At 36.0% G+C, this 18,864-nt stretch overlaps 2 protein-coding genes and 1 non-coding gene across 5 annotated transcripts; 1 reads left to right on the top strand and 2 right to left on the bottom strand.

The window, feature by feature from the left end:
* Positions 1–2,862: 2,862 nt before the first annotated feature.
* LOC147558817 (uncharacterized) lies at positions 2,863–11,837 on the top strand. Of its 3 annotated transcripts, XR_015234441.1 has the most exons (3): positions 8,580–8,749; positions 9,082–10,880; positions 11,037–11,837. XR_015234441.1 is itself a non-coding variant. In XM_086660486.1 (2 exons), the coding sequence occupies exons 1-2, from the start codon at positions 2,872–2,874 to the stop codon at positions 10,615–10,617; spliced, it is 2,049 nt and encodes a 682-aa protein (XP_086516612.1). In that variant the 5' UTR covers positions 2,863–2,871; the 3' UTR covers positions 10,618–11,837. The 3 variants fall into 3 exon arrangements, 2 of the variants coding, with proteins under 2 accessions (XP_086516612.1, XP_086516613.1); XM_086660486.1 differs by adding an exon at positions 2,863–2,882 and having other exon boundaries at positions 8,580–11,837; XM_086660487.1 differs by having other exon boundaries at positions 9,082–11,837.
* A 2,277-nt stretch (positions 11,838–14,114) lies between these two features.
* Positions 14,115–18,348, bottom strand: PRMT3 (protein arginine methyltransferase 3). Its single transcript, XM_086660488.1, has 7 exons — positions 17,730–18,348; positions 16,870–17,442; positions 16,683–16,780; positions 16,065–16,143; positions 15,745–15,981; positions 15,486–15,653; positions 14,115–14,915 (listed from the first exon to the last, which is right to left on the bottom strand). Exons 1-7 carry the CDS (start codon positions 17,994–17,996, stop codon positions 14,460–14,462), a joined length of 1,878 nt encoding a protein of 625 aa, XP_086516614.1. The 5' UTR covers positions 17,997–18,348; the 3' UTR covers positions 14,115–14,459.
* Positions 18,165–18,236, bottom strand: TRNAH-GUG (transfer RNA histidin (anticodon GUG)). The gene has a single exon. It is a non-coding gene; the product is annotated as a tRNA-His (tRNA).
* Positions 18,349–18,864: the final 516 nt, after the last annotated feature.

The following is an 18,864-nucleotide window of genomic DNA, read 5'->3' as shown; positions in this document are numbered from 1 at the left end:
TATCTGTTTTTTTGCTGTCGTTCTTTTCCTATTTGTTGCTCCCAAATAAAATTGCTAGCACAATTGATAAAAGTCTTACTCTGTGAGAGGGTTCCAGTCCACAGCCTTATCTTGTGGACTACTAGCACAATTGGGAACAATCAATGTCTAATTATTTTTGTTTTCTCTCGTTGTAATTATTGCCACGTTTACACCTTTTATCGATGCATTCATTACCTTTATGTGAAGTCAATGACTAAGTCTTCGTGACAGAATACGTGAGTCAGTCAAGTCTTTAGTAGGTCCCTTTTGTGTATTTAAACTTAATGATTAAATGAATGAAATGATCAAGATTTCAGAGCCATCTTTAAAGACATTATACATGTGCTTCTTTAACTAATTAAATCATCATGGAGCTTCTTAGATTATTGATAATGTCTATTTCCTTTCCAGTTTAATGCTGCTTGCAATCCAAGAGAGAGAGAAGCTCTTATAAGCTTCAAACATAATCTTAATGATTCTTACGATAAACTCTCGTCTTGGGTTGGTAAAGATTGTTGTAAATGGAATGGAGTAATCTGCAAAAACAAACCAACTAGGAACACTTGATCTTTACCAACCCAAGACGAGAGTTTATCGTAAGAATCATTAAGATTATGTTTGAAGTTTATAAGAGCTTCTCTCTCTCTCTTGGATTGCAAGCAGAATTAACTTGCCACTTATATCTTCTGACGTCCGGACACTTGATCTTTCCAAAAATTACCTTTCATGGCCTATTTGTGTTTTACTATGTAATTCGGTAGAAGATACGAATTCTTTGAATGGTTTGGATCTTTCAGAAAATCAACTATCTGGAATGCTTCCTGGTTGTTAGTCTCCCTGGAGATCTTTGGTTTTGATAAGTTTCCAAAGCAACAACATAACAGAGAATATTCCAAGTTCTATGGGCTTTCTTACTCAACTTCAAATGTTGCATTTACAAAAAAAATTCACTCAATGGAGAATTATCTCCCTCATTGCAAAATCGTTCCGAGTTGAGGGCAATCGATCTTGGTGAGAATAGACTCACGGGTGCAATACCAAATTGGATAGGAGAAAGCCTTAAGGATAGACTCAGAGTTCTCCGACTACATTCTAATAAGTTTCATGGTAAAATTCCTCGAAAACTTTGTTACCTTATTACGCTTCAAATATTGGATTTGGGACGGAACAATCTGTCCGGATCAATTCCAAAATGCTTTAGCAATTTTAGTACAATGGCTTCAAACCGGTACCGTAATCGTGATTATTATTACTTTAATTCTAGTGTATTTGATACCAAGAACTATGTAGACTTTGTGGCAAAAGGTACAAATATGGTATAGGGACCAAGTTTGCTTCCATTTGTTGCTGGTATCGACCTTTCAAGTAACAATTTATATGGCGAGATCCCCGAAGAACTATCGTATCTCTTCGGATTGCAAATGTTTAACTTAGCAAATAATAGTTTTACAGGACGAATCCCAAATAGAATTGGTCATTTAAACTCACTTGAATCGCTTGATTTATCGAACAACAGATTATAGGGTTCAATTCCTCAAAGCCTGGAAAATTTAACTTCCATAAGTTATTTGAACTTGTCATATAACAACTTGTCAGGGGAAATTCCATCAAGTACCCAACTACAAACTTTTTCTGAGTTGAGCTATACCGGGAACCATGATCTATGTGGTCTTCCACTCGATAAACTCTCTGCTTGTCTGAAGCAGAAGAAGAAATAGTAGTCTTGCTTTGTTGAGTTTATCTTTAATGTAATAATTCGCTTTGATATTCTGTAATTGAACAAGAAGAGTTTGTGTCAAGTTTACAGTTATACGATATCAGAGCTCCTTTTTGGGGATGCTTCAAATACCAAACCTCAAGAGGAAACGTATCTAGGCAGGATTCAGGAAATTCAAATACTAAATGAAATTGACGAAATTAGTCATGGATTAGGGTTGTATATGTTAGCAAGCAAATAACTGCAACAACAAAAGCAACTAAATTAGCAACGATAGCTTGTCCCTTTCTCCTATTGAAACTCTCTCCCACGCACGCGCGCGCACACACACAACAACAGAAAACAAAAGCACAATTGCCACTAACCTTTATTTTATTGATTTTTCTCAAAATAGATCAGACAAACAGATGTATAAGATCATGAATTTACAGGTATATAGTTGGTCTTTTTCTTTTCCTGTTTGTTTCTCCCAATCCCCACCACCACTCCACACCGATAAAAGTCGCTGGCAAACGCCAATTGCCACTAACCTTTATTTTATTGATTTTTCTCAAATTATCCTCGCCTCACTCTCTCTATCTCCTCTCTCTTTTTATTCCGGCAAAGGAGAGAATCCTCTTTGCGGGGACGATCTAGGGCTCTGTTTGATAAGTAATTTTCTCGCGGAAAAGGGTATTTTTTGTCTTAATATATTATTTTTCCACGGTTTGGTTTGTGTTTGAGGGAAAGTGAGAGTCTTGATATGTTTTACTCAACTTTCCTCAAATATGGGGAAAGTCTTGACCCATCTGCCACAAGAGTAAATTTTTCCCAAGAAAAATCTACAAAATTCTTTTTCCCAAGAAAAATCTACAAAATTTTTTCCAGTTATGGAAAGCATTACCACACGGGATGCACATAAGGTTATCTCTCTCTCTTCTCTATCTCTTTCTTAGCAAACTATACATAAGCCAGTGATGCATCTCAACTAACATAGTGATTAAGTGCTTGAATTTGATCATCTTTCGTAAGCAGTGTGTCATGGAGAAAAAAATAGGTTTACCTTGTTTAATGGATGAAAAAAATATCAGATCCTACTAGTTTCATTCCAAAGTAATCTCTCTCTCTCTCTATGCCTTAGGCAACTTCGTTCAATGGCAGAAGGGTAAAATGGGGGAAAGGCCCATTAAAAAAAGAGAAAAAAATTTTATGGCCCAAAAAAGAGGCCCAAATACGAAATCCAACCCACTTGGGAATAATATCTAAAAAAAACAAAAAGTGATGTTACCTATCTATCCCCTCAAAACAAATACATACCCCTCATGTCCCTCACTCATTTCCCGCCCAATCGTCCTTGTGCCTGTCAAGTCGTCAGATCCCACATGTCTCTACCTATACCTCTCTCTCTCTCTCTGATTAGACACCACCAAAACCCTCTCTCTCTCTCTCTCAGTGAATTGATTAGACACTATTAGACAATAAAACCCTAAAAAACGCTCCATGTTTTCTCTCTCTCTTCAAACCGAACGATTTTGGGCATCTCTATCTCTCTCTCTCTATCTCGCTCAAACGAAACGATTTCCGGCTATTTCTCTCTCAACCGAAGCGTTTTCCGGCTACTATCTCTATATTAAACCTTCAAAAGCAACTTCAAACCCTACGGTTCTTCTCTCTCTGCTTATACGGTTCTTCCATCTCTACTTCGAGAATCATCCAACCCTAAACCTAATTTCTCTTCGTCAACGTTTAACACACAGGTACGACTTTGTTCTTCCTCTAAATCTTCTTCCTCTCTTCGTTCTTGGTCAAGTTTTAGGTTTTTAGTTGATGAAATGATGGGTTTGTTTTAACATTTTGAGTTGTTTTCAAAAAATTAGGGTTTCGTTTCACACATTTAGGACTTTGATTTTGATTTTTTGGGGTTTAACTTGCTCTTAAGTTGTTGTTCTTCGTGATTGTTACCGACATTTTAGTTTGTGTTACAACATTTATGGATTTTGTTTTTTATTTCAAAAGCATGCATCTTCACAGAAGATAATTTTGGGGTTTATTGTTCTTCATCAAGTTTTTAGGTTAGGTTTGTTGATGATATTATGGGTTTGTAGTAACATTTTGGGTTGTGATCAGAAAATTAGGTTTCTATGGAGACATTTAATACTTTGTTTTCGATTTTTGGGTGTTTGTGTTTGTTGATGAAATGAATGGTTTGTTTTAAAATTCTCATTTTCTGTTCCAAAATGTTTCACACACAGGTTCCTCCTCAACATCTTCTTCGTCTCTCTTGCTCAACATCTTCTTCGTCTCTCTGTTCTTCGTCAAGTTTTAGTTTAGTTTGTTGATGAAATTACGGGTTTGATTTAACATTTTGAGTTGTGTTCAAAAAATTAGGGTTTCATTTCAAACATTTAGGTCTTTGTTTTCTATTTTTGGGTTGCTCTTAAATTGATGTTCTTCGTTAATGTTGACGACATTTGGTTTATGATTTAAAATTTTTGGATTTTGTTTTTGAGATTCTGAATCATGCATCTTTACAGTAGCTAATTTTGGGGTTTATGGTTCTTCGTCAAGTTTTTAGGTTTGGTTTGTTGATGAAATTACGGGTCTGTTTTAACATTTTGGGTTGTGTTAAAAAACTAGGGTTATGTCGAGACATTTAGTACTTTGTTTATGATTTTTGGGGATTTTACTTCATTATTACTTTGTTTATGTTTTAACATTTGGGGGTTTGTGTTTGTAAGTCCAGTTTTTGTTCTCTGGAATGTTGATGAAATGAATGGTTTGTTTTAACATTTTGGGTTGTGTTCCAGAAATTAAGGTTACGTTAAGACATTTAGTACTTTGGTTATGATTTTTGGGGGGTTTTACTTGATTATTACAATGATGTTATTGGTCAATGTTGCAGACATTTTGGTTTATGTTTTGACATTTAGTGGGGTGTTGATGGATTTTGTGGTTTTTACTGAGTAAAAATTGATATGTTGTTGACATTTTGGATTGTGTAGAAACATTTTGATTTTGTTATCAACATTTTGAGGTCTCTTACAAACATATCTGTGCAGAACATTTAAAAAGATGGTGAAAGCAACAACAATGAAAAAAGGAGAAGCAACAACAACAAGACAACAACCTGTACAAAGAGCTAGCCCTAGAAAGAGGGCTAGTGAAGAGACAACAACTGCAGGGTCTAGTAAAAAAGGCAAAAAAATATTAAAGGTGACTGAATCACGGACAAAGGTAGGATATTCTCTAAACATTTCAAACTATGTTTAAGCATTTTACATAGTTTCAAAATATTTTGGAGTATGTTTCATGAATGTTTCTGCATTAATGTATGTGTTTTGGCATTTTGAAGAATGTTTAAGACTGCATATGAAATGACATAAGATGTTTCTCAAACATTTTGCTTAATGTTCGGCATTGTATGTAATTTTCAAACATTTTTCATAACGTTTAGGAATGCATACGAAATGACATAAGGTTTAGTGAAAAAAGTTAAAATTTGGGGAAAACAATGGCTTCAGATTTTTGAAAATGTCCTCTCATTATTGATTGTGGTCTAGTTATGGAAACCAGTGGCATCCGTTTTTTTGGTACACAATTTGCAAAATGATCTCGCATTATTGGCAGTGTTCTAGCATTTTAAATAATGTTTAGGGGTGCAAGGTAATGTTGGAACATTTTCAAGAATGTTTAAGAATTGCAGAAATTGTTCCTCAAGCATTATGTAAAATGTAGCATGCAAGTTACCTAATCTTCATCCATTTCAGAATATATTTGTACATTAGTGGTGGTGGTATGACATTTTACAGATTGTTTGCATAACTCTTACAGTGTTTGCAAGTAATATATAGAAATACTAACATATGTATTACTGTGTTTTTGAAGCATCGGGCGGTGTCATCAATATTGAAGGAAAACACAAGATTGTGGAAGATTAAACCTGAATTGAAAGTGTGGTTGATATTTTGTGCTTTGGAGAAAGAAGTTCTAAGCAATAGTGAAGTTGTTTTTGAGAAACGGTGTTATGCTCACATTCGTAAACCCGCAACGACTTCAATTTTGCTTAGAGGACAAACAAAAAATGATTGTAAATTATTTTGTGTGGTATTGTACTGTTTTTGTTTGTTGTGGGATCTTGATGTTGAAAGAACATGGAGTACATTTATTTAATATATTTTGTTCTTCAAAATAGATGAGATGTATAGACAATAAATAGTTTGTCTGAGGAAGTAAACAAAATGTGAAGAGACAATCAAAGATGTATAGACATTTTAAAGAATGTCGACAAAATGTTGGCCATGTTGCTAACCTTATATGATTCAAACTCTATATATATATCATTTTTGTTTAAGAAAATATATGAAGCCACAATCGATAATGTTCTAACATTATTATGAATGTAATCTACAGGGTTGCCTTTGTTTTGGATGAAAATGAAATCTACAAAAGAATAGTTAACCAAGTAAGTATCCATTCTTTCAACATTTTTCGAAATATGTAAAGAAATAAACAAAATGTGAAGACACAACCAAAGATATATAGACATTTTGAGGAATGTTGATAACATTATATGATTAAGAGAAATAAATATCATTTTTGTTTAAGAAAATATATGAAGGCACAATCCATTCATTCAACATTTTTCAGAATGTCTACTTGCAAACGCCGGCAAGAGCATGTAAGAGTACCAAGATTGACGGAATGACGTGGAGTGGAATAAACTTCAAAAATAAGTGTGTCTGCCTCGACGTAACTCACGTCTCGGCAACTTTGAATTTCCCATCCTGAACATCATTAATGGGGGGCAAAGAAATGTATTTCATCCAATAACGGCGTCTCTGTGCTTTGTCAATCTTGTTCATAATCTTCTGTCGAATGGCATCCAAGAGTGTTGTTACAACATCTAGATGAATGTCACAACATTATACGGAATGTTTAGTTTGTTTGGGTAGTGGCAAGACAATTTAACAAATGTTAAGGCAAATTTGGAAATGTTACACAACGGCGGAGTATGTCCGTTTCAAAATCAAAAGTTCTCTCATCAGCGGAGAAGTGTAGGTATTTTAAATTGAATTCTGCTTTGCAATTTAACAAATGTTTGGGCACTGCTTAAAATGCTTAGAAAACGTTAGACTTATCTGAACATCTTTAATACAAAATTGTGGTGAACATTTTTCAAAATGTTCACACATCCTTTAAAATGTTAACACAAATTGTAAAGTGTTTTTAACAAAACGAGAACCAGTTGCTACTGTTAACATAACTGTACGGAATAGTGTTAACACATCCCGTGAAATATTTAAACAAACTGTAAAGTGTTGCTTACAAAACGAGAAGTGGTTGCTAATATTAACAAATATGTACGGAACAACAATGAAAGCACCATGAAAATACCCTAAAACCAAGAACAACCTCACCAATGGAGCTTCAAATAAGTAGATCTACAAATCTATATATTTAAATCTCTACAAAACTATGAAAACACCATGAAAACACCCTAAAACCAGATTTGAAGTTTTTTTAACCTCCATTAAAGAAGATGATGATTGAAGATAAAAGATGATGAAGGTTGCTCAAACGAAGAAGATGATGAAGGTCGCTCAAACGAAAAAGATGATGACTGAAGATGATGAAGGTCGCTCAAACGAAAAAGATGATGACTGAAGATGATGAAGATAATGACTGAAGATGATTGAAAATAAAAGAAGATAATGAATGTTCTTGAAGAGGGTTTAGGTTTATGTAGAGAGAGAAATCTGGAAAAAAATTTAGAGAGAGAAAGAGATAATGAAGAGGGTTGAAGAATGATGACTATAGATAGATGAAGATGATGATTGAAGAAGATGATGACTGTAGAGAGATGAAGATGATGATTTCGTTTGTGAAAGAGAAATATTAAGGAGGGAGAAGGTTTCTATTTCTTATAGAGGGAGACAGTTGTTGGATATATATAGGAGGGAAAAAAAGGGATTAGAAGAAACTATTAGGTCTTAGAGATACGAGTTGGGTTCGGATTGAGCATAGGGATGTGTATTTGGGTTTGATTTCAGATATTAGTTGATTATTGAGTTTTGGGTGGGTTAATAATCCCGGTTTTTTTTGTATTTGGGTCCAAAATTTGGGCCTTTCACAAAAAATTTCTTAAAAAAAGGATTATTTCTCAAATTGCCCCCAACTTTGTGACCAGCTTTCTGCCTGACCCCCTACTTTAGCAAAAATACCCATATGACTCCCTTTTTCAGTTACCGTTAACTTTCCGTTAACCAATCATCATTTCTCTTTCTTCCATCTCATTACCTCTCTCTACCACCTCACGTTATCGCCACCTTATCATCTTCTCCGGCGAAGGTCGCCGGCTGGCTAACTTTTCGGCCGGCGACCTTCAAACATAAAAAAATAATAATAATGATAATTTATTTTCTCTTTCCTCTATCTCTCCAATTTTTTTTCTTTCCTCTCTCTCTAGAACAGATTTCTCTCTCTAGATCTGTTCTAGAGAGAGAGAGAGGAAAGAAAAAAAATAATTGGAGAGATAGAGGAGAGAGAAAATAAACTATTTCTTTTTATGTTTGAAGGTCGCCGGCCGAAAAATGGGCCGGTTGGCGACCTTCGCCGGAGAAGATGATGAGGTGGCGATAAAGGGAGGTGGCAGAGAGAGGTATTGAGATGGAAGAGAGAGAAATGATGCCTGGTTAACGGAAAGTTAAGGGTAACTGAAAAAAGCGGTCATATGGGTATTTTCGGTAAAGTACGGGGGCAGGCAGGAAGCTGGTCACAAAGTTGGGGGCCATTTGGGAAATAACCCTTAAAAAAATTAAGATGAAATTATTTTGGTAAAAAAGTGGTCAAAGCACAGTTTCAGTTTCCTCGGTAAGACGAAAATGAAAGTCCTCTCCAAAAGACTAGTTGTAGTTTCTTCCTTCAATCATTCTCCAAAACCAGAAAAGATTTTGTCAAGCTATCGTCATTCTTCTTCTTCTTCTTCAGCTAAAGCAAGTTCTACCAAATTTGCAAGTTATGTAATAAATCAATGTAAGTCTGGAAATATCAAGAATCTTCATAATGCCCTAGTTTACTTTGATAAATTGGTTTCCATTAAACCAATTCCTTCTATCTCTACCTTTAATCAACTTTTGAGTTCACTTTCCAAAACTAGATCCTACCCAGATGTGTTTACCCTCTATAAAAAGATGATCTTGGTTGGAATCCAAATTGATTTGTTCACATTTAGTATTTTGATCAACTGTTGCTGTCAATTAGGGCAGGTTAACTATGCATTCTCTGTTATGGGAAAATGTCTAAAGAGTGGTTATGAGCCTGATTTGATCACTTACAATACACTTATTAAAGGGCTGTGTCTGCAGAAAAAGATCGACGCTGCCCTTCAAGTGTTTGATAAAATGACTGACTGTGGGATTCAACCCGATATTGTTACATGTGGAACTATTATAACTGGCCTTTGTAGAATTGGTGAAGTGGGTCTTGCTATCGAATTCCAAACTAAGATGGTAAAGATATGGAATTTGTCTCCTGATGTTGTTACATACAGTGTGATAGTAGATGCTCTTTGCAAATTAAACCAATTCAGTGAAGCAGTTAAACTATTTGACGAGATGTCTGGTCGAGGAATTAAAGCTAATGTGGTCACTTTTAATTCACTAATCCACGGGCTTTGCCAATGTGGACAGTTAACTGAAGCAGTTATTCTCTTTAAAGAAATGTCTAGTCGAGGAATTACAGCGGACGTGGTAACTTATAGTTCACTAATCCATGGTCTTTGCCAATGTGGACAGTTAAGTGAAGCAGTTATCCTCTTTAAAGAAATGTCTAGTCGAGGAATTACAGCGAACGTGGTAACTTATAATTCACTAATCCATGGGCTATGTCAATGTGGACAGTGGAAGAAAACAAGAACATTTTTCGATCAAATGGTGGAACATGGGATTTCACCCAACGTAGTGACGTTCAATATCATAGTAGATTCCATATGTAAAGAAGGGATGATGAAAGATGCTAGGGAGTTATTTCAATTAATGGATAAATTGGGAGCACAACCTAATTTAGTTACATACACCGCGATGATTAATGGGTTCTGTTTGACAGGTCAACTGGAGGAGGCAGTGAAAATGTTTGAGTCAATGGTAAATACAGGATTGGAACCCAATGTTGTCACATACAATACTTTGATAAATGGTTACTGTAAAAAATGCAGGTTGGACGAAGCTATGCAACTTTTAGAAAAAATGAAACAGAAGGGATGCAAACCCACTGAGTACACATACAATATACTAATAGATGGACATGGCAAGGGTGGAAGACTTGGAACTGCAAAGAAGTTGTTTATTGAGATGCAAACGTGCGGGCTAACTCCTGATCTAGTTACAATTGGCTCATTGTTTAATGGCCTTTGTAAGAACCAAGATATTGATACGGCAATGGAGGTATTTCAGTTAATGGAGGGTAGTGGCTGTAAAGTTAGTATTGAAATTTATAGTACTCTAATTGATGGATTGGTCAAGGCGGAAAAATATGAAAATGCGGAAAAATTATTTGATAAAATTTCAAACAAAGGATTAGTGCCTGACATTGTAACATATACTACAATGGTTAATTGCCATTGCAAGAACGGGAGGTTGTCCGAGGCTTACAAATTGATCAGTGAAATGGAAGGGAACGGTTGCTTACCCAATTGCATCACTTATAATACCATCATTTTGTGTTTGCTTAAAATGCGTAAGGTTGATGAGGCAATGCAAATGCTTCAGAAGATGCGTGTAAGAGAATTTCCCCCTAGCGATGGGGTTATTTCCTTGCTTGTAAATTTGCTTTCTGTGGAGCAGCTCAAGAATCTAAAATTGTCTGCTACTCCAGGAATTGATGGAGTCAAGCAATGTTTATAAGTCGAGCTCCTCCATGTACTATTTAAGTGAAACTTATTGTATGCCTCATATAATAGTATCTGGTTTCATTGTTCTTATAAAGTTGAAGGTGATATACTAATTAGTCTTACTGTTTAGCTTTCATGGGAACTCTGACTTCAAATATCTGAATGTAAACATTCTAGCACCAAACTAGCAGCATGAATTGAAGATGGTTAAGATCCAACAAAAATCAATGATAAATGCTGGTCATAAGCAATTAACGGACGTCTTTGTATCAAGTTGTAATACTTCCAACTTATGTTTGTGTTTACAGTTTTGCATCTATACGTTTATTAATTGAAAGACACAGGCGACCGAGAAAAGCTACGAGGCGTCGTTTGAGTTCCCTCTGTTTTTCTGTCATCAAGTGCTTTTAACCTTTTCATTGATTTTTGTAGGTGGTGGTTCGGTGGGAAATAATAGTCAAAGGATTCTAGATATGTTGGAAGTAGAAAATGTGGTACTGGAGAAGGGCCTGCACAAGGACCAGGAAGAAGGTGAACTGATGATAATCCAGCCTTTTGCAGTGATCATTCCAGACCAAGTACAATAAGAAGAAAGAGATGGTATAGAGATCTTCGAAGGGGAAGTAGCCACTAAGATAGGCACGGCAATAGCTTTACATAAACAACAGGAGGGATCATCGGCTATCATAAAGAAGAAACAAACTCCCAGGGTGATCAGAGAGTTGAAGACTTTGAAATGGGTATTATCTGATAACATATTGAAAAGGAAGGGAGCTCGACCTAGCCCAAACCTTAGGGCTCTAGACCATAAAGGGTAGGAATTTTCCTCAGCTGGAATTTTCAAAGGCAAGGCAAATTCACCAGGCTATAGCTCAATGGCAGTTTCTCAAGGTTAAGAATTCTAGATGAGACGTCTGGACCGTGATCCCAATTGCAGTCATTTGGGCAATGTGAAAAGGTAAAGACAATATAATTTTCAAATAGTCTAATCCTCTCAGAGTTCTGGTAGTGGAGCATGTGGTTAGCCTTTTTTTTCATTGGAAAGAGGATTCAGTTTCGGCTAGGAGTTTTTCTTTTATGGACTTTGTGTCCATTTGGGAGGCTATTTTGTTGTTTCTTTAGGCCGTTCATGAAGTTTTCTTGCTGCTAGCATCTTTACGTGCAGAGTCTTGATTTCATTGTTCTCAAAGGAAAAAACTAAATCGAAAAACGTTAGAGATATTTTGCGAAAAACTCTAAAAAGTCATTCACCATCTTTATCATGTTTTCCTATCAAATTGACAAATCGAATAAGATAACAGCATCAATGGAAATAGATGTTGATTTAACACTCTAGAGAAAGCCTCCATTTAACCGTGCTGGATATGACAGAGTAAGCGTAGTAGCTGTTTTCATATCATCCATTTCTTCCAAGAATGGAAGTAATAACTCTGATACAAGAATATCTCCTGGTGAGTCCGTATTAACATTCTTACTTTTTCGGTTTTCTTCTTTCCTTGATACCCATTGGAAGTATAGAGAAAGGGTTGTTTTGTTTCCTAATGGGTTTGTTTGATTAAGAGAGCTTAAGAAGAATGGGTGTTTCAGGTAACTATATTAGGGCGGCACACGACCTGGCGCAGTCGGTCCTCCCGTCAAGAAACTAAAATTTATATTCTAGCCACTAGAAGTTAATAGTTTACTAGTTAGTCCCTGGGTTTGTAATGCTTGTGGTTTAGGTCTAACTTTGTAACATTATTTATTTTATGAAATTGGCTTTCAAAAAAAAAAAAAGAAGAATGGGTGTTTCAGGTAACTATATTAGAAACTTGTTGTTTACCAACGAGGTTGCAAATCGTCTCCCTCCTACCACAACTTTAAGGTAGACACTCCAATTTGTTATTTTACTAGTTATTGGAATTTTTTAATGAGAATCTTGGATGAGGGTTAATTTCCTGAAGTTGATTATCTTTGGGTCTTTATCTTTTCTCTGATTACCAATTTATAAAAAGAGAATTGAAGAAAATGGAACATTGATTTTTTTTTTCTTTTAGCGAACCAAACAATAGAAAATGCAGAAAATTTTTCTAGAGAAAATGTTTCTCGATGAAATTTTTTCTCCGAATAAATTTCATTTCTCCATTTTTTCTCTTTTCCAAATTGCTATCAAACACAACAGTGGTTGTTGGAAGAAAAAGGGGAGAAGTAATGGTGGTGAAGACCGGAGACGTGGAAGAAAGACAATATGTTGGCCTGAAAATCTTGACGAAATCAATTTTTTTTTTTTTGTTGAAATAGGATGCTATATATTACTAGAGTAAAATATTCTTACAATACTTTTTAAAGAGAAAATAAGGCACTTGCTTCCATGTCTTTCCTTTTTTCTTCATCCTCGCCCATTTTGCTAGAGAGTCCGCTTGAGAGTTCAATAGTCTTTTTGTGTATATGAAGGAAATCTTTTCAAAGCTTTTAGTCATCTCTATAATGTTCTTGATGTGGGTCCTAGATTGCCATCTTATCGAGTGCTTTCGATCTTTTATGTGCTGAATGAGATTGTAGCTGTCGCTTTCGATGATAATGTGCTTGTATTCTCTTTGAATTGCCCGTTCCATTCCTTTGCAAATGGCTATAGCTTCACTTTCCTCACTGTTTCTAGCTCTATTGCATTCAGCTGCTGCTTCAATGAACTTTGCATTGTGATCATGTATAATAAGCCCCGTGCCTATGATTTCTTCGATCGACTTGAAAGATGCGTCCACATTGATTTTCAAGAATGGAGCTGGAGGTGGGGACCAAATTCCCGTGTCTATAGTTTTTTCTTTTATGATCCCGTTTGTATCAGCCGGATAGCAGAGTATAGCGTTTATGATGCTGCCAGTCTCGGTTTTTGTACTTTGAAAACAGCTATTGCACCTAGTTTTCCATATGATCCACAGTATGGTCGCAAAATTTGTTTTGTCTGGATCGTTGCATCTATAGGTAGAATTCATCCATGAGAAAATCCATTCCTTGATGGAGGTTATGTTTTCTGAAATGATGTTGAAGTGGAACCATATGTTCCTGGCAATCGGGCAATGAAGTAGAGTGTGTTCCATCGTCTCTGTTTCATTGCATATGTGGCAGTTCATGTTGTTTCCTATGTATTTACCTATTCTGCCTTTAACCGGCAGCGCCCCGTTACAAATTTTCCAAAGGAAGATTTTTATTCTGGGCACCACAGGAAGGTTCCAAAGGTTCCACAAGTTGAAGTGGAATCAATTTCCCTTCAAAAATTTCCCCTAAAAGGTTCAAATTTTCCCCGAAAAGGTTTCTTTTTCCTACAGAGCCAAACATGTACCTCGTACATAGATGGGCTTGTATACTGTTGCAAATTGGTCAGACTCGGACCACAACGGGCCAGCTTATAAATACTTCGAAATTCATACTTATCAAACATTAACCCCACTGATCCCCCCTGTACTTGTGGGAAAATCTACTTTCAGTAATTCATGTAGTGAAATAAAATTGCTTCATGCAAAAGAAATATCTCACTTAAATAAACTTCATCAACCTATATTAATAGGATCCAAACAGTTGTGCAAACATATAATCGGTACCTATACCGGAGTATGAAGGCCCTCAAGTTAGGGAAACAAACAGCTACACCAGAAACATTTCGATGTCCACAAAATAGCAGCAAAATACCAGAAAAAGCAGCTAATATTCATAATTAAAACCTAACCTCACAGTACATTGATACAACTCTGTTTGCATTTTCGCAATGGAGAAACCTCAAGTTTCTTTCTTTCGTAATCCAGAGAGTTACCAGGGCAAAAATGGAGAACTGCCAACTGAAACATCATCATCGGTGGATAAACAGGAACAAAAACCCAAGTCTTACAGATTAAAGATCTGAACAGGCCAATTTCGTCTCCGACCATCTGCACCGACTGCCGAAGTTTCCAACGATATATCGATACTACGGTGTTCTGCAGCTCGTACTATGCTGATGCGGGACTGGATTCTTAAGGCAGGGTTAGGATTTGTTCCGATAGCTGCCAACTCATTAACTTCAGGTTTTCCAAGTGCCAGAGCGATTGGTTCTCGGAATGTGAAGATGGTCTGTGACCAATGTGTTTTAGGGGTATAAGGTGATGTAGAGAGAACAGTAGGCATTTCTTTGCAGAATCTGCTACTAAAACCAGTCTCAAACCAAAGGATAACCCCATAACACCAAGTTGTTTTGGAGTTCATATCCATGGTGTTGCTCGAGGAAAGATCTAATCTTGGCTCCAACTCAAAGGTTGAAGTGAAATCCATTTCTTCTTCTTTCATTGTCGCCAAGTCAAAGGCCTGAAGCACAAGTCATGATACTTTTAGTAATTCAGTTAATGGTCAATCTCCTGTAATATATCGCATAAGATGTTTTATATAAACCATAAATGCACCATAAGTAAAGAGTCCAAACATTAGTTCAGATATTATTCATAGCTCACACTTAGGCCGCTCCCTGTTTGAATTAGACCTTCTGGAGGTTTGGAAAGTAATTGCCATATGGGTTCTTCGTTGGAAGGTTAGAAAGTCACCAATCTATGGGGAGGTTATACGTCCAATTGTTAGACTTCCTCGTTGAGTTAAGTCTTGAGACGATAGTACACCGAAAGGGAAAAAAGAAAACGAATTAACATATCGAATCAAAAGGTCTAATAATGGTAGTTCCTCGATCTTGGAATATGGATCGTGTGAATATAAAGGACTGAAGAAATTGGGCTTGTTTCAATTCATTTAAACTTTCATATTTTCATTTGGTCAACATCAATTGATCATAGCTCGAGCAACTATGTGTTGAGCTTGTGGGTGGCAAAATAAATGAGGTGGTTGCGTCAAAGGACTATCTGAAACTTATCAACATTAATTACTAACCTGAAGAACCGCATTATTGGTAACAATATCACGACTATCAATCACATCAACTATAGGATTGTCTGAAGCATCCTCCACAACTTCCGTGCTAATGCAAGACATATTGAAACCATATACATTTTCCCAAAATGGAATACTGGTTCCACCTTTCCCGAATCCTGCTACAAACTACAAAACAAAACCTTGTAAGATAAAAATAAGCTTGACTGAGGTAAACCCTAAATCCTGAAATCTAAGCAAGAAACTGTAGAGAACTCACAATTGTAGCTGTGTCAGGAAGAATGGCTCCACCAGGCTTCAACCATCGATCTCGTGCATAGATCACTGAGCTAAGCATTGACTCATAAAGTAGACAATATCCCATCCATTCACTTATTAACACATCAACACTGTGAGGTGCAATTTGAATGGATCTTTCAAGATCTTCAACCATACATTTAACCACATTCACTACTCCGCCATTTCCATCACACAACTGGCCATTCTCTTTTGCAATCTGCATTTATTGATTCAAGCCACTTATAGCAAAACTTAAAATTAACAGAACTAAGGAAGCTAGGGAAAGAGTTGATCTTTTACCCGAGTTGCCACTGAAGCCATTTTATCACTGGCTTCTATTGCAATTACCCTTGAAGCTCCTGCTTGGGCGGCAAATAGACTATAAGAGGTAAATTGAAAGAAACACAATAATGAGGTGTTATCATGGTAATTGCCTAACCGGTTAACAAGAACAAATATGAGTATATGACAATTTGATTGGCTAGAACACAACCAATTAAAAAGGAATTCGAGCATCTCCAATGCACAACTCAACTCTAAAAGTCTTGTGTGTCAAGTTTGAATTAAGGTACTCATCCATAGGTGTCAAAACAAAGACCCTCCATTTCTTTGTCTCCAATGCAGATCTCTAAAATTGCTTCGTTTGCTTATTTTGGCAGATCTCTAAGAAAGAGTGTCCACTTGAGACCTCCAAGATTAACTACCACCACAACATCTTAGAGATCTGAATTTAGTTTTGCACTGAGGAGAATTCAAAAATACTCTAAATCTCCCATGTGAAACTCAGAGTTCTAAGATAGAGTATTGCATTGGAGATGCTCTAATGCTTAATAATACATTAAATGACACTTGACTGCAGCATGCTTATATCCTAGAAGTAATACGGGTTCCTTTATAAACAATGGAAAAAGAAGAGACCTCAGTATTCCAGTGCCGCAACCAACATCCATAACAGCTGCCTTGTTCATTAGAGAGGGATTATTCAAGATTGCTCCTCTATAAGCATCCATTCTCACCTGCATCAGCATCACATTCATTAAAAATGTATATTTTGAAATGAATTTATGATACAAATTCCTTTTATAGTAGAATTAAGAGATTGAACCTTATCACTAATCATCTCTCTATGAATGCCGAATGAACCGTAAGCTCCAAAATAATTCTCGTTTACATTCTTTATGTCCTTCGCCACAACATTGGAGAAAGAAACCTTCCCAAGTTTACCCTTTTCCTTCTTATTAGGTCCTCCCATATCCTTACCTGCTTTTACACCATTAATCGTTACTTTCTCAAGTGACTTCAACACTTCTGAAGATCCATTAGTTTCAGAGAATTCCTCTTTGGTTCCATTTTCATTACTGCAACTGGGTCCTGAAGGAATCACATCCATAGCATCCTCATCGTCATCAAGGAGACTAATTTCAAGATCCCGATCGTTCTTTAACTCTATTAATAACTCATCTTTATCAATCAACATCTCAGGATTTTCGTCTTCTTCATCTTCATCAGCCCAAATATTGTGTAATAAAGAATCCTCTTGTAAAAATGGATTAAGATACTTGTCATCATCCCAAAATTTCTTTTCATTTTCTAAATTAATTGGTTTATGTAAATGCTTATGTAAATCATCAATTGATTGAAATTCAACCTTGCAACTCCAACATCTCTTTTCTGCTACCTAGACAAGTACAGACCAAAAGTATAAATTTCAAAACTTATCATCAAATCACTAAAGCTTCATCTTTTAATCCTCTTTTTTGGGCAAATTATACTTCCATTTACTCATTTTAGTCTTAAAACCCTATGGGTTTCAGTGTGATGAGAAACAGGACCAATTCATAGAATGAAACATGGCATGTAAATTAGGGTTTTTTTTCATACCCAATTTAGATATATATCAAATAACCCAGATTAAATAAGAACAAGCTAATTAGATATATATACAAAAAAAAAAAAGTGTAATACCTGAGACCTAACATAATTAATGAGCTTGAAACAATCATAAAAATTCATCTTTAGGGTTTCTTTGATATTCTGAAAATCAAAAGAATGATTGGAAAGACAGTGTTGAAAGGTAGATTCAATAGATTTGTATTTTCCATCACAAAATAAGCAAATGAAATCTGGGTCAGCTTCTTCTTCATCTGTTTTCCAATCTTCCCAATCTTCTTCTGGATGTTGTTGTTCTAATTCTTCATCACTTTCTCCATTCATAGTGAAGTACTCAGCCATGGTTTCTAAAAAAAAATAGGAATTGGTAGAGGCAGTAAAACCCTAAAACCTTCTGATGGGATATAGAGAGAGAGAGATAGAAGTTGAAACCTGAAAGGGTTAATAGGGTTTTAGCCTTTTAGGTACATTGGTAGAGGCTGTGGAGGAAAAAAAAAAGGGGGTTTAAAGTGTGGCTGCTGGGATTCGAGCCCAGGTCTCCACGGCCACAACGTGGAATTCTCACCACTAAACTACAGCCACTTTGGTGATTGAATTTCCAAACTTTCTTCTCAAAACCTATTGTCGTTTCTAAATATTTAGGAGTCAACCCCCACCCAGAAGGAACCCCTTCCGCTAGCCATTGGGCCTTCCCAGCGACTAGTTTGGGGGTGGATCCCTTAAAAAGGAGATCCACACGTTTTTAATGTGAAGGTAATAATTTTGTGTAGTCGAAAATTAAAAATAAAATCTTAGACAAGTACATCACACACGCACTAAAAAATTAAATTTGAGTTGGGAGTCTCTGTTAGAGTTGAGAACTCAAAATGTTTAGAGGCTCCCAAAAAAAGATGGGAGTCTTTATTGGGTTTGGTCTAAACCAAATGAGTCCAAAAGGTATGCAGACTAAACCATTCAGACGAATCATACATATACAATGAGTCAGACAAAATCAAATAATTTGAAATATGAGTCGTGTTAATTAGATTCCGTTTTGGTTTTGGTATTTGACTTTCAAAAAAAAATTTGTTTTGTCTAAGCTTGATCTTTTGGATTTTATGTATAAGAAGCAAAGTAGTTATTTTAGATTATTTCAGACAATGAGCTCTTAATTCACATTTTCTATGTTTTTGACTCAAGTAGACTGAAAAGCAACCTGAACTAAAATATG

The sequence above is a fragment of the Eschscholzia californica genome, unplaced genomic scaffold, assembly GCF_041429995.1.
Source record: "Eschscholzia californica isolate CP2 unplaced genomic scaffold, dmEscCali1.0.p SCAF_2, whole genome shotgun sequence".
NCBI lineage: Eukaryota > Viridiplantae > Streptophyta > Magnoliopsida > Ranunculales > Papaveraceae > Eschscholzia > Eschscholzia californica.
The sequence above is the reverse complement of the archived record's forward strand: the minus strand, read 5'-3'. Positions and strand labels throughout refer to the sequence as shown.

Excerpts from the sequence above, each read along its gene's own strand:
- PRMT3 (XM_086660488.1), bottom strand. The coding sequence starts at position 17,996 with ATGGCTGAGTACTTCACTATGAATGGAGAAAGTGATGAAGAATTAGAA. Across the intron at positions 16,144-16,682 it reads TGCGGCACTGGAATACTGAG|TCTATTTGCCGCCCAAGCAG; the intron begins GTCTCTTCTTTT and ends TACCTCTTATAG. Across the intron at positions 15,982-16,064 it reads TGGCTTCAGTGGCAACTCGG|ATTGCAAAAGAGAATGGCCA; the intron begins GTAAAAGATCAA and ends CAATAAATGCAG.